This window comes from Watersipora subatra, chromosome 7, assembly GCF_963576615.1.
Source record: "Watersipora subatra chromosome 7, tzWatSuba1.1, whole genome shotgun sequence".
Lineage (NCBI taxonomy): Eukaryota > Metazoa > Bryozoa > Gymnolaemata > Cheilostomatida > Watersiporidae > Watersipora > Watersipora subatra.
Genome location: NC_088714.1, coordinates 21909337 through 21923898, shown reverse-complemented (window position 1 = coordinate 21923898; position 14562 = coordinate 21909337). Strand labels below are relative to the sequence as shown.

General features: G+C 36.7%; 1 protein-coding gene across 1 annotated transcript; it reads right to left on the bottom strand.

Moving 5' to 3' along the window:
• Window positions 1–969: 969 nt before the first annotated feature.
• On the bottom strand, window positions 970–14148 carry LOC137399893 (large ribosomal subunit protein uL11m-like). Its single transcript, XM_068086153.1, has 5 exons — window positions 13986–14148; window positions 12394–12489; window positions 8222–8315; window positions 4112–4286; window positions 970–1500 (listed from the first exon to the last, which is right to left on the bottom strand). Exons 1-5 carry the CDS (start codon window positions 14118–14120, stop codon window positions 1413–1415), a joined length of 588 nt encoding a protein of 195 aa, XP_067942254.1. The 5' UTR covers window positions 14121–14148; the 3' UTR covers window positions 970–1412.
• Window positions 14149–14562: the final 414 nt, after the last annotated feature.

The following is a 14562-nucleotide window of genomic DNA, read 5'->3' as shown; positions in this document are numbered from 1 at the left end:
CCATAACACGAAGATCTTTCAGATGAGTAAATAGTCAGCAATAACTGCCTATTGACCAGCCTTACTGCTTGTGCTCAAGCATGATATATTGTTCCATGAGGAACTTACTCCTAATTAAAATTATGTTGTTTGTGTTGCATTGGGTTGAAAAAAATGAGCAGATTCCAACACTGTCACATCTCTTGGAATACTTGTGCGGCGTGTCACTGGTAGTCAGCAATGAGAAACGACATTTTTGGCATGACTCCCGTGTTGGAACTGTCGACCTTGGGGTAAGGGTAATAATAACAGAACAATGTTGCAATGCTAACAAATATCAAAATCTGTTGTTTTAGATAATAAAAACTTTTAGCCGTGACGCACTAAAGTAGCAAGAACTGATATAATTGTGTTGTTAGGAATGTTGATAGGAAAGACCATTCCAAGAAATACTTTTGGGAGACCAGTTTGGCCAATCAAACACGTGTTTGATATAGTGCACATGTTAAAATGTACTAAACCATCAAGGGATAAATGCTACACATTTTGATGCCTATCTAGTGTGCGTGTCAAAATTTCAGTCATATGGCTAGCGATACATGGGTATGTTAAAGTGTGTAGTTAGTTTATGGGTCACAATTCGTGGTTCGTAGTGGTACGTCTCAAACCAACGCTCCCGGAGAGTCTAATCTACCACAATGTGAAATACTTGACTAGAAATAAGTATCTATATGTAAGCGAATACACAAGTGCTAGTTCTAATTAATGTACATGGAATACAACATTCAAAAACCTGATCTAATACAGAACTCCGTATTTTACATAGATACTGACGCCCGATAAGGGAGCTGGAAGTATGAGCATGTTAGACAGCACTAAACCTGTATCAACTATAACCAACCCTCATTTGAATATAGAATACTTGTAAAAAACCTACATGTATATTTGTGGGATAGTGATAGTATATCATCAAGGGAGCTGCTATTTTAATACTGTTGATCAGAAGCCACAATGCGTAAAACAACCACCACTAGAACAGTAGATGCTTACAACAGAACCACTATAAACACCTACTCTATACGAGTGCAACAAGATATTTGTCTTCTTATATCCTATGATAACACATTTTATTATACTTCGATTAAAATAATTAAGACAAAATTTTATCTTTTCAAAGACAGGCCTTTTCACAAAGATATTAAAAACTAACCCTTAAAAGAACGGATTCGTAGCGGCCGATAAGTCAGCTATGACATCATCAACAGAATGTCTTATTGTCAGTCAAGGCCTTCGCATTCCCCAGCCAACTCAGCCGCAATCGTACGGACACATCCAACTGTCACAGTTTGAGATGGGTTTACGACTAGTGGGCGTCAACAGAAATCTTGACGCCTACCTCCATAAATGGCAGCCCAGAAAGGTTAATCAAGTGTCTACAATCTTAACATCTTGGCTGCCTTCTTCTCTTCTATTTCCTTGTTCTGTTCCTCTATTTCAAGTTTGCGATTTTCCAGGAACTCTCTACAATTCAGCATCGCGTCAATTCTCCAAAGACTAAATGATGGCAAAAGAGCCCAGAAAGATTGAGTGTTGACCATATTAAAGGGAGTGTGGAAAAATGAGAAAATGTAAAAAGAGACAAGCTGAAAGAGAACGGAGAGACAAGCTGAAAGAGAACGGAGAGAAAGCGATTAAAATCTTATGGAAAGAGGAAGAGACCTGAAGAAAGATAACAAATGAAAAGGAGAGTTGAAAAAAAGAAATAGAGTAGGGGGAAGGTAAGTTGGGAGAGAAACAGAATTACTTACTAGCAGAAATCCCAGGCTACGCTGGGATTTCTGCTAGTAAGTAATATGAGAGATGAACATATTTGTATCCCAGGCTACGCTGAGATTTCTGCTAGTAAGTAATGTGAGAGATGAACATATTTGTATCCCAAGCTATGCTGAGATTTCTGCTAATAAGTAATGTGAGAGATGAACATATTTGTATCCCAGGCTACGCTGAGATTTCTGCTAGTAAGTAATGTGAGAGATGAACATATTTGTATCCCAGGCTACGCTGAGATTTCTGCTAGCAAGTAATGTGAGAGATGAACATATTTGTACACATAATAATGCTCTACAGTTTAGATCAGTAGACGTGATTATTTGTGAAGCCAATTTTTCGTCACAAAAATCGGCTAAAGGTTAATAATAGATTATCGACTAGGGTATACAGTAAATCATCATTTGTTCGGACTAATACAGACTGCTAGTACTAACATAGTACTGTACATAACTAGGCTCTACTCCTAGGCTCCCTTATACTCCTACAAAACACTTCTCAGCTATGGTACACTATGCATATACAGCATCCATAAGTAAAATATGGTTATACCAACAATAGGATACAGTATAACATTAAGAGCAGTAAAAATAACAAATAAAATTACGGTACACCACTCTGGCGGAAAACTAAAGCCCATGTGTCAATCGCATCATGCCTCGAGAGCCACCTATCGATCAAAGTTGTTATTCTTCTGACAGACATGGAAGTATTCGACTATCATCTGTACCCCAGGTGGTGTCCGGACAAATGAAAATCCTGGGAAGTAAAGTCCGAAGAAGTGGGTGGTCAACTGTACACAAATTTAAAGAATGTATGAAGAGAAGAACGAGAAAGCACAAAAAGAAAAGGGTAGAAATAGAAGCAGCCATGACGAGCAGTTAGAAGAGCAAAGAGAAATAATTCTACAGAGAAGAAAAGGAGAAGATAGTTATTAGTACGCTTTGGTTAGTAGGAACTTGGTAGTTGGTGTTTCGCAATGTGTACAAGACATGCCATATAAAAGAAGGACGTGACAGTTTTACACTCCACAAAAACAACTTGCCATCCGATAAAAATTTTACAAACTATGGTTAGTGTTACACTATCGTAGTTAGTAAGTTGAAATCCTGGTAATATTTTAAAAAGTTTTTTGGATAAAATTGGTTAATATCTACATGACTGTTAAAAAGTATGCTGCGCTTTCGTAAACAAACACAAAATCTACCTTAATACATTTTTACCTTAGTAAAACCTTTAGCCCAGTTTAAAAGCCATGATTTTTAACTATGTAAAATAATTACATAAAAATTGGCAGTTTTACCCCACACATCACAAAACAAACAAGGAATTGGTTAGGGTGAAAGATAAACAGCACCAATGGCTGTCATTAACATATGAATTATGTGCAACTTGCCTTCTCTCTCTCTTGATTTCAATGCAAAAGTAATCCTTAATTAAAGCTAGTAAAGGGTTGTCATCACTACACATCACCACACAGCACTACTTGTTGAGCATTGCAATTTTAAAAAACTAATTTAGAAGTTTAGAATACAAGGCCTCAGCAACGAATAATTACAGAAAATTGGACAAAATGCAGTGAAAGCCCTTAACTCTACCGGGTTTTAAACTAAACTCATTGCAAGCATATTATTAACATATCCAACATAATTCAATTCACGTGGGGAAAAGCTGCATTAATTAAAAGATATTTAAAATGAAGTATATTGATCGACCTATTTCAAGGGTTAAAATCTGATACCAACATAACAATGTGTGTCATGCCATCACATCACGGATGCTACTAGTGACAAGTAGCTCTAGTGAATCATCCATCTTAAATGTAAATCTCTCTCAATAGATTAATGATATTCTACATCCCTTCGGGTTTGGCAAGTCAGACATGTTAATTTACAAGATAAATGACCTTTCACATAATTATGAAATTCAACATTTTTTAACCCAACAAAATCTAATGAAAAAAGGTTTGAAAGGTAAGTCAACATAATATAAATATTTTGAAAATTTACTGGTGTATGTGTTTTTCATATGAACATATGAAGGAAAGATTCCGATATAATAAAGTTCAAAACTTAAATCAATAAAAACAAATATTGATATATAGTACTTAATCAAAATTGTTACCATTTTTGGGCAAGAATAGTATTATATTTATAGCATTTATAGTATTACAATTGGAAATGCAGAAATTGAAGTTAAGTCAGGATATAAATAAATAGACAAAGTTAATCTATCCAAAACTAAACAGAAGAGATATAGTACAAAATCGCTGTGTCTAGCATTAACACATTTGGAAATATTTCACCTGTAATCCTCAGTATCCAACTGCTTCACAACTTTAATACCCAGTGATCTGCTTTGACCGATTAACATCTTGCATATCGTCTCCATACTAGCACCATCCAAGTTGAGGTCTTGGGCTTTGACCTTCGCTAACTCATAAATATGTTTAACGGATAGCATTCCAGCCGTCTCAGAACCTGCCAAACAGTATTCAGACAGAAATAACCAAGGTTGCTATGTTGCATTTATTATATGGCTGCTTGACATTAATCAAATATGCTAAACTAGAGGTGTGAAAGTAAAATGATTACTAGGTAAAACGAAACTGTGAGACTGGTTGAGTGGTACACAAGTAATAGTAGACTTCAACCATAGCAAACGATTGCTACTGTTACATTGCCTAAGAGCTTCATGTGACGATGGCACTCTTAGGGCAGTACGTAAAGCCCTAAGAGTGTCATGTAACGATGACACTCTTTGGGCAGTACGTACTGCCCTAAGAGTGTCATGTAACGATGGCACTCTTAGGGCAGTACGTACTGCCCTAAGAGTGTCATGTAACGATGGCACTCTTAGGGCAGTACGTACTGCCCTAAGAGTGTCATGTAACGATGGCACTCTTAGGGCAGTACGTACTGCCCTAAGAGTGCCATCGTTACATGACACTCTTACACTATGTTTCCATGATGCGCAATGCTTCGATGCAGCCCCCTCCGAGGTCGAGGGGATTCAACGTTTCCATGCTGCGCAGTGGTTTTCAGCAAATTAGCCAGAGAAGAGAAATTGTATAAATCGAATCACTGGATGGATACATGGAATCGATCATGGATACCGAACGTCAGAAACGGTCTTTTTATGCTTTTGTCATCATTATACTTTTATTTACAATACACATTCACAATGTTTTACAAACCTTAACACAATTTTTAAAAATAATATATTTTTAATAAATATTTATTTAAGTAATAGATTATTTAAATGTTACTTTAGGACTTGCCACCTATTTTTCAAAAAGTGCTGGTATCGATAACAAAGTCCAGGAAAGTAATCACTTCATCATCCTCGTAGGAGCAGACCATAATTAAATTTAAGTGAAAAAAAATATCGGAAGAATAGCAAAAACAAGATAAGCAGGATAACTTTTGTACTAGTTTATGGCACTCGAAGAATCTGTCTCCACGACATGAGAGCTATGCGCAGCAACTGCGCAATTGCTGTCTCCTTGCTGCGAATTTGCACTGGCTTCGCACTGATCAGTGCGCAGTGATTTCAGTGTAAAGACGCCGTTTCCATGATTCGGAGAGAGCGCAACTCCGAAGTACTGCGCATCATGGAAACATAGTGTTGTGGCAGTACGTACTGCTCTAAGAGTGCCATCCTTACATGATACTCTTAGGGCAGTACATACTGCCCTAAGAGTGCCATCGTTACATTGCACTCTTAGGGCAGTACATACTGCCCTAAGAGTGTCATGTAACGATGGCACTCTTCAGGAAGCTCTTACTGCTCTAAGAGTGCCATCGTTACATTGCACTCTTAGGGCAGTACGTACTGCTCTAAGAGTGTCATGTAAGGATGGCGCTTTTAGGGCAGTAAGAGCTTTCCGAAGAGTGCCATGTAACAATTGTTATTGTTACATAGCATCCTTAGTGCAGTGCCAACTACCTGAAAAGTGCCCTGTAACAAGTCTAGGAGCTTTTGGCGCACATTTTCTGGCAAAGAACTTTTTGGCACCAGACTTTTTCGCACTCTTATTTTTACACCAAAGAAATTGTTTATGCGTATATACAGTAGTAAATAAATAATATGATGATAATAGCATACAAATTCAAAAACATTTCATTCATCAAACTTCACACATAAGAACATAAATAAAACATAAACAGAAATTTTATTTTGGTTTGTTGTTTGCACATTTAACGTGAGCAGCTAAAATTAGTGCAGCTGATGATCCGTGGCCATTCCAGTGTAAATCACTTTTTCACTTTCAATCCCTAATTCATTAATTACATGTTTACGCTCACATTGCCGAATTTTATAAATGGACCTCGTGAACTACGTGAACATGTACAATTTGTCTTTTTCATTCTGCTTAAAATATGTTAGCCGTAATAACTCAGAATTAAAAATAGATAAATTCTGAACTCGTAACCTGTGCCCAACTGTCTGCGCCAAAACATGCTGTGCCAGAAATTGCCATGGCAAAAAGTCCCATACTGTCCTGTAACAATGGCACTTTTAGGGCAGGTGGCACTGCTCTACAAGTGCCATTGCTCATAGAGTTATGCTTACTGTAAATGCTAGAAGTTGCTGTGCCATTACTTTACTATTTCTTTCAGGTGTCAGAAAATCAGTTTTTGATGGATTAAACTACAGAGCTGCAGCAGAGAGCACCACTTTTTTTGGCATGCAGCGGCATACTGATGGCGTGTTTGTTCTGGCATGAGCCAGACATCCAGCTAGCTCCAAAAGCACTCTAAAACTGCTCTATCGTGGTACGACCAGTGGCTCATTGCCCACAAGTCCACATAACAAAGATATAGCACTATGCTTCCATGACACGATTAATCTGCAACTTTGCGTCATCTGCAAGATGGGAAGCACCAAAACCCACAAGTCAAGCAAGTTTTATGAATCACAAATTTTTATCACTGCTGACGAAAGATGGAAACAGCACTTGCGAATGATGCTCAAGAAAATGCCACGCCCATTGATGAAAATGTCCCGCCCAACTATGAACATTGCCCATAGTCCTTCGGTCATTCTTATTTCAATTTGTGTAGTTCCGAATAAGCCGTTATGACATCTAGAAATCCTTCCCCTTTATAACAAATAATAATCCGCAACATGTCCATTGAAACCCTTATGGCACAGTGACTCAATGTGTGCACAACTCCAAATCATGTGTGCACAACTCCAAATTTGTATCATCCGAGTCATGAAAACGTAGTGTATGTCTATTAACAGAATTACAACTAGGAGCACAAGTTGTTTCGTAAAGGTTTCCGTGAACAGCACCATAGATATACATATTATTATGACATTCAGCACCTTCTTTATGTTTAGCATCAAATACAACCTGCACTGATAATGCAAAAGCAAATTACCTGTGTGAAAAAAACGATGACATTGTCAGCTGTCAATAAACACGAGTCCATGGTATGTACACTCAATGACATGACTATGATTGCGATTTGTCTCTCTATTGATAAAAAGTATACCAAAGCTATGAAATCTTTCACAGACTACTGCAGCTCGTTACGATGCATGCGGTTGTAGTCTGCACGCAGTTGAACATTTTTAATGCGTATATTTAAAACAACTGCATTCGAAATGTCAAGGTTGGTGATATTCTAACACGTGCTGAAGACGCATATAAATGAACATGTGAAGTCATTAACAGAAGTAAAAGATACAGTTAGGGTCCATAACATGAACAATAGTGAAGAAGACATAAAAAGCATTGTCAGCTTCATCTAAGCTCAAGAGATCCATACGATTGCACAGCAACTTGACATAAAATGATAGCCTATGGTTTTGTTTGTGAAAATATGCTTAAAAATAACTTCGCTGCAATCATTCCAGCTCTAATATATCCTGTTTTAGAAAAGGTTTTTCTAACATTATCGTTGACCAACAAAGTTACCGTCAACTGTTTGGATAAAAAGTGTAACTTTATTTATCTTTAAAATCTCAAATATTGAAAATTTCAAGTCACACAATAAAGAATCACACTGTACTGATGAAACTAATGACCTCCTTGTAACAGTTCATAAGTGTGTTTTGCCAAAAATGACCTTTCTTAGGCAAAACTTACGATGCAAGCTTCGAGCCACAGCTTGAAGCTTGTATAGCAAGTTTTTTTGGTCTCCAAAACTAGTTTTTGATTCTTCTAGCATCAAAATCATAACTGAAAAATAAAATATCATGATTATATTGGTACAAATAAAGATAATCCTAAAATACTGTCAGTTCACCTAGCTATATACAAATGTATATATATATAACACATAGCTATGAAAGCATTCCATAACAAATCAGACGGAAAAAGATCAGCTAGCTAGATCACTGAATCTCGCTGCTGTCTACTCCCTGATGCTCTTAAATCATAAAAGACATGTGGCTGACATACCTGGGTGCATGGCTCCTTTCGGTGCACCAGCGGCCTTTTTTAACAAGAAGCTGGAAGATGGGGTGTGAATGTCAAGAGAGAAGGTTTTGTCAATCTGTGAGATACAAATGTTAGTATAAAAAGACAGCAGAAATATTAGGGTACTATGGTGACCATACAGTAAAATTGGTAACATCGTTCAACATGAATGTACTATCCATAGATATAGTAAACCCTAGATTGGCGAATAGCTATCAATACAATGGAGCAAAAGTGAGGCCTATAATTGGCTGTTGTTTTCACGACGTTACGTCGTAGTGATGTGCTTCACAGCATCAAAGCCTTCAATTGAGCAATAAGTTTAGTAGTGGAAGCACGCTTGGCATGCTAGTTTTCAAGTCATAAACATAACAATAAGACCAAATTCTTAGTGAAATGTCATCAGAAGAGACCACAACAGCTGTTACACCCCAGGTATATCCTGAATTGCCCATAACATAACAGAACTTCAACTCAAAACAAGAAGTTCTCAACATTATCATAAGCTATCTATGCCGATTAAGGACACCAAGCTGAAAGCTGCTAGTGGAAAATAATAGGAAAATCATCATCATTTCGTCATTGGTTTAGAGTCAGCAGCCAAATCTGTACATGACATTACTCAATATCTTTTCAGCAACTACCCTTACATCAACTACTTCCTAACCTTTAAGATCAACCAGGATCACATTGAGATTCTGTTTTCCACAATACGATCTAAGGGTGGCTATAACAATAACCCGGATGTGCAGTGCTTTAGATCTGCACTTCGAGCACTGTTCATAAAAGCAGATATCACACCAAGTTCCAACGTTAACTGTATTGATCTGGATGTGAGCAGGGCTGAAAAAACTGGCCAACTCCTGCTACATTCTCTGGCTAGAAAGAAAAAGAAAGAAGAGACATAAGCTGAGGAAGGTGAAGATGAGGAGTTTGGTGATGAGGATTTTTTTCTAACTCAAATGTGATGAGCGTATCAAGTTCTTGACCGATGTCGAAGTAGTGGGAAGTAGAAATAGTGATGACATAACACTAATCTCAGTTAAAAACAGAGGAGGATTGGTGACCAGATTGATAGGCCGAATATGAATTGCTGCAGAAAAGTGCCTACGTTCACACATGGAGAGCTGTGGTATCACACAGAGATTTTAAACAAGTAACATCACAGACAGTAACATATTTGTCTTATTGCATAACCTCCATCAAGGTTTTACATGTTTAGTGCATGCCAACAGTCTACTCAAAACTATAGTAAATCGCTATACTAAAATCAGAAAACACTATGCCGCTTCAAAGCAGGAATCTAGTTCAACCAACCTTAGACAAAAACTATCTCGTCTAGTTATTTTCAGTCATGTCTAATGGGTGTTTAATACAGTGGTCCAGCGTAACTGCTTCTAAACCTCATTCGATTCAATAGTTTGTTATTAGTTTAATTTCTATTTGGTCACTCTTTGTATTGTCAATAATATAGAAGCTTCTAAATCATTGGTATTATTCATTACCATGTGTGTAAGATTCTTGCCTTTCTCATCCAAAGTCATTACAGTCATACTTCGACTTACGAGCTTAATGCGTTCAGAGACTGAGCTCGTATGTCAATTTACTCGCATGTTGGTGCAATTTATTTATATATAGAACAATTAAATATATATTGATAGGTTTTCATACTCTGAAAATGCAAATAAAACACTCAAAACAATATAATGTAACAGAAAGAACATGTTGGTTGTTGTCCTAACTTACCACATGCTTTCAAAAAGCAACAAATAAAAATAATGCAAGGAAATGTGATTAATTAAAATGTAAAATTAAATACATACAATAGCGGCTAACGCTAGCATTTGCCAGAGAGGGAGAGATAAGTTATCCTTCATTACAACAGTTGACTTTGATAAATTTAGATTTTATCCAAGTCTTAAAAGACAAAATTAAAAGCAAACCTAAAAGCAAACTTTAATCTTTAACTTAACGTAATTAAAGTTTCTTCGGCGTTCATAGTTTCAAGTTTCTCGCTGGTTAGCTAATTTTTTTTCTGTTTCGCTCTCGCGACCAGCCTGCCGTTTTAAGAGAAACCTATCTAAAGACGTTTGCCTTTGTCGCCCTTTCAACGTGTTGCGATCAGGACGAACACAGTTGTTGTCACCAAGAGTTAATGCACGATCGCTAGCCAACTTGTCCGAATGTCTATTTTTTATAGTCTTGATAGATAGCACCGGCCATTTTACGTAGCATCGTTTCAGTTACGCAGTCACCGGCCAATTGTTTGTCTTTTATCCAAAACCTGAGCAGTCTCTCTCTCGTGAAGATCGCTGCATCGTTTAGAAACTATGGTTAGTCCTTTTGCAAACTAAATGCCTTGAATATAATCCTTGTGTTTGATAATTGTGGATGTATTTTTGTCATATTGTTGAGCAAGCTCAATCACGCATACATCTTTTGCATATTTTTCAATAATTTTCCATTTAATATCAATTGTTATCATTCGCTTTTTCTTTGCATTATCTATCCTTTTACTGGCAAACTTTCGGTCTACGCACGGTACTTTTAATTCACATAATTCTGCACTGAAAATCGCGCACAAAAAACATGGTACAAAAGTATAATCTGAGCAGTTGAAAAATACAGAGTGATGCTGTTCTCATAAAACACCTCCGACATACTTGGCAACTGTCTCATGTGCTCGTATCTCAAACATGGCTCGTATTTTAGTGCTAAAACTTGCTTAAAAGCTGGCTCGTACCTCAAGTCTCTCGTACGTTAGGGCACTCGTAAGTTGAAGTATTACCGCATATAAGTTTTACATATTTTCAATAAAATATGCAGTCTCAGATGCACAAACTATGGAAAAATTGAGCAGTTTTTACTGCTAAGTCAATAGGAGTTAATAGATCAGCTGATTCGCTTTGCACATCACCATGACGTTGCGTCATGCTAATTATAGGCCTCACTTGTTTTGATTATTCGCATATCTAGGGTTTACTATATCTATGGTACTATCAATTACACGGAGTTATCCTCCCGCACAGCCTACAGCTGACACGATAACATCCATAACTAGGTAATGCTTGACCAGGATAAAGGAGAATTGTCTTCTCCACAAATAGAAAAGGCAATTCTATATAATAGATAGACAATTAGAATTAAATCAAAAACTTTAGAATTTTAATATATCATTATAAATACAGTTTAGCACTTCTAAATATTATAGCATCTTTATCCAAACTTGCAAAATTCTTGATTTTATTGGTTAGTGGCAAAAGCAAAATGTTACAATATATTAATTTTTGTTATATTGAAATTTTTGTTTAATGTGTGCATATAAAATACAGATATACCAGCAAACTTCCAAAACATTTATATCACATACATATATGCATTTTAATGTTTTTACAAAATGATTTCATGGGCTAAGAACTCAAGGTCACTTGATACTTCTATTATTGTGCAGGTTTTCCACAAAGACAATTGGTTAATATCATCAAAATCCATTTTCTAATAATTACAAACCCAACATTGTAGTTGGAAGTTTCCTTAGCTCATTAACAAACTACTTCCGTGTTTCATTAATAACATAAAACATGGTATCATTAATCTTTTTATCTTTTTTTCTTAAACTTATTAATATATATTTCTCAATGTTGGTCATCCGTCGTTGTATATGTCCACATAGAGCCATTAAAATCTTGGAATAAAGAATCCGTAAAGCAGATGATTTGATCTTGGTAACTCCAGTTCGCCAATTCGACACCTAACTGAACCACGCGAGCTTCATAGATTTGCCAGGTATAGCATATAATATGCCTAGCAAAATATATCGTTATATGGAAGCAAATAAGCTAACACTTTCGGTAACAACGTAAAGTCATGGCGGAACATCATGAGGTAGCTCAGATTATTAGTAAGCTTACAAAAATTATATATTGGCAATGTGCCAGGCTGATAGCAAGTAACAGGCAACTCTCATTACCTCTCATTGTTCATAAGCTGATTTTTAATATCTCGGCATTGCCAGGTAGCACAGCTAGTATGTATCCTTAGAAGGCTTTTATGAGCTATATATAGCTCATAAAAGCCTTCTGACAAGGCCATCCGGACAAAAGGGACGACTGTGTGAATAGTACATTTATAATACATAGTGACCAGATACTAACGTTGATATGAATTCCAGTAGGAATTGGGTAATCATCCTTAATGTGTGCAGTTTTGGCATTGAACTCTTTGCAGAATTGTGGTAGGTTGATGCCTCTCTAAAAGCAATATGGGATTAAGGAATGTTGTCTGCGCTTGTCAAACACTTAACAGAAACATATCTAAATTAATTCGTAAACATGGTTTAAGCATAAATCTTGAGCATGAGTAAGACTGAAAGCATATATTTCCTAACATAGCGCACACAAAGTGCATGTATTCTCAAAAAAATAATGATGGAAAAGAAAAATTTTAGCATTCAATGTCACAGAACTGATTGATTCTTCAAACTGATGATCTAAAAATTAGAGATAACAACGACAACACTTTTCAGAAATGATGTCATTAGTTTATCACATTGTGCGCAGGTACATAAAAATCGCTAGTCTGTCGTGACCTACTGCCTGTTAGCAATTCATAGGCTACATCAGAGCATTTTTTCAACTATGTTTGTGTTACTGGGTTCCAATTCCTAAATTACCCTTGCAAACCTATATCATTATAAAAGAGCACAACTAGACATCCACATCAGTTTTAAAAATATTGCATGTTATGTCAATACATGTATACTAATAGCGTAATCATGTGTACATATGTGAGAGAGATGGCTATACATATGTCGTTTTCTCTCTTAAGTGCGGTGAGCAGAGAAAGTGATATTTTTAACGCTAACTATGAGACTCTCATTATTTAAATTGAATTTGAGAACTTCTACTGACTTGATGCTTTACGTTATTTGGAACTTCTTACGTAATATGAAGCAAAAGCTGCCGATGAGTGAGCTTCGTAAAGACTGACCTTGATAGGGTAGACGACGCTGAAGATTGCATCTGATTTATTGTCAGACCTTACTTGTTAAACAGCTTTGCAGACTGTAGATTGTTAAAAGATGAAAGTTTTTTCTCTTTTTAGCTAACAGGAAGACAAAAAGCTCTCAGGTACCAGCTGTTGATAAAATGCTCATAGCCACTGATTTTATGTTCTCTCTATGAACCAATTAAGTGCTTGTTTATGTAATAGCATAATTAGTGTACATTGACTGAATTTATCATCTGTATTTATAATACTTACAGCAAACCATTAGAAAATAAGCATATGAGCACACTAATAAACAGTTACAGGCCTGCCAACCCAAGGGTGGGGCAATGTGTGAGATTTGGTTTTGGGGGAATTGATGTATCAATGATGGTATATATAAAATTGTGAAAATTGGGGTAAAAATCTCACGCATTTCTCACACATTTTCATTTTTTCTTTGGGGTGATTGCGTGAGTCTCACGCCCAATGCGTGAGAGTTGGCAGGTATGAACAGTTACCACTCTATTATTTAAAATGTGTCAAGTTAACAGCCATAACCAAACAAATAGTTGTGCTAGAGTAATGGGGGTGGTGTGCAACCAGGGCTGTTGAGTGAGAGCTGCATTCGTAGTAGGTCCGTTGAAACCTAAGTAAGGTGTAAGTTAATACCCTGCAGGCAAGCTAACCAGAGAGTTTGGTGCAGGTAGAACGCAAGTAGCCTACTTTACTTTTGCTGAAGTAATGTCATATCGTGTACCTGTCCTAGTTGAGGACCAAGTGGTGGTGCTGGTTTAGCTCCGTTCGCAGGGATAGTAACTTTTAAATATGGGGTGTGGACGATCTTGGTCTTTTTTCCAGCTTTAGCTAATTTCCCAGCAATTTTCGACGCCATCGTGCGATGGCAAAAATTTGCGGCAGCGATTCACTGGTTAATAGTCGAAACGAACTGTTAGCGCCCCGCACTGACAAAGTAAAGTCTTAAACTGTACTCTTGTCGTATAAAGGCTGGAATAAATTTAGTTTTGTACAATGATCTCTTTTTGTAGGCAACATTGTTCGACCATTATACATATACTTGTGGAAAGTTTCGAATGTTTTAGTTGCAGCCCTAGAAAGTGTTATGGGCGTGTTTTAATGGTGCTATCGTGAAGGACTTTGTTGTACTAGTAGCGAAGGGGGATTCTTACGGGACCAATAAAATCAAAGTTATAAATACGGTTTACTAGCATGATGAAAATTATATTCTTGTGTTGATAAAAAAAAACATTTTAGTTTTAAAAATATTACACATTGTATCATCGTAACGTCAAAATAATGCCTAGGCTGTTTCTGTT

What these genes read in the sequence shown, in the direction of transcription:
- LOC137399893 (XM_068086153.1), bottom strand. Translation starts at nt 14,120, where the DNA reads ATGGCGTCGAAAATTGCTGGGAAATTAGCTAAAGCTGGAAAAAAGACC. An exon ending in TTGGTCCTCAACTAGGACAG is followed by an intron (nt 12,490 to 13,985) that starts GTACACGATATG and finishes TATTGCTTTTAG; the next exon opens with AGAGGCATCAACCTACCACA. An exon ending in CTACTGGAATTCATATCAAC is followed by an intron (nt 8,316 to 12,393) that starts GTTAGTATCTGG and finishes TGTATCTCACAG; the next exon opens with ATTGACAAAACCTTCTCTCT.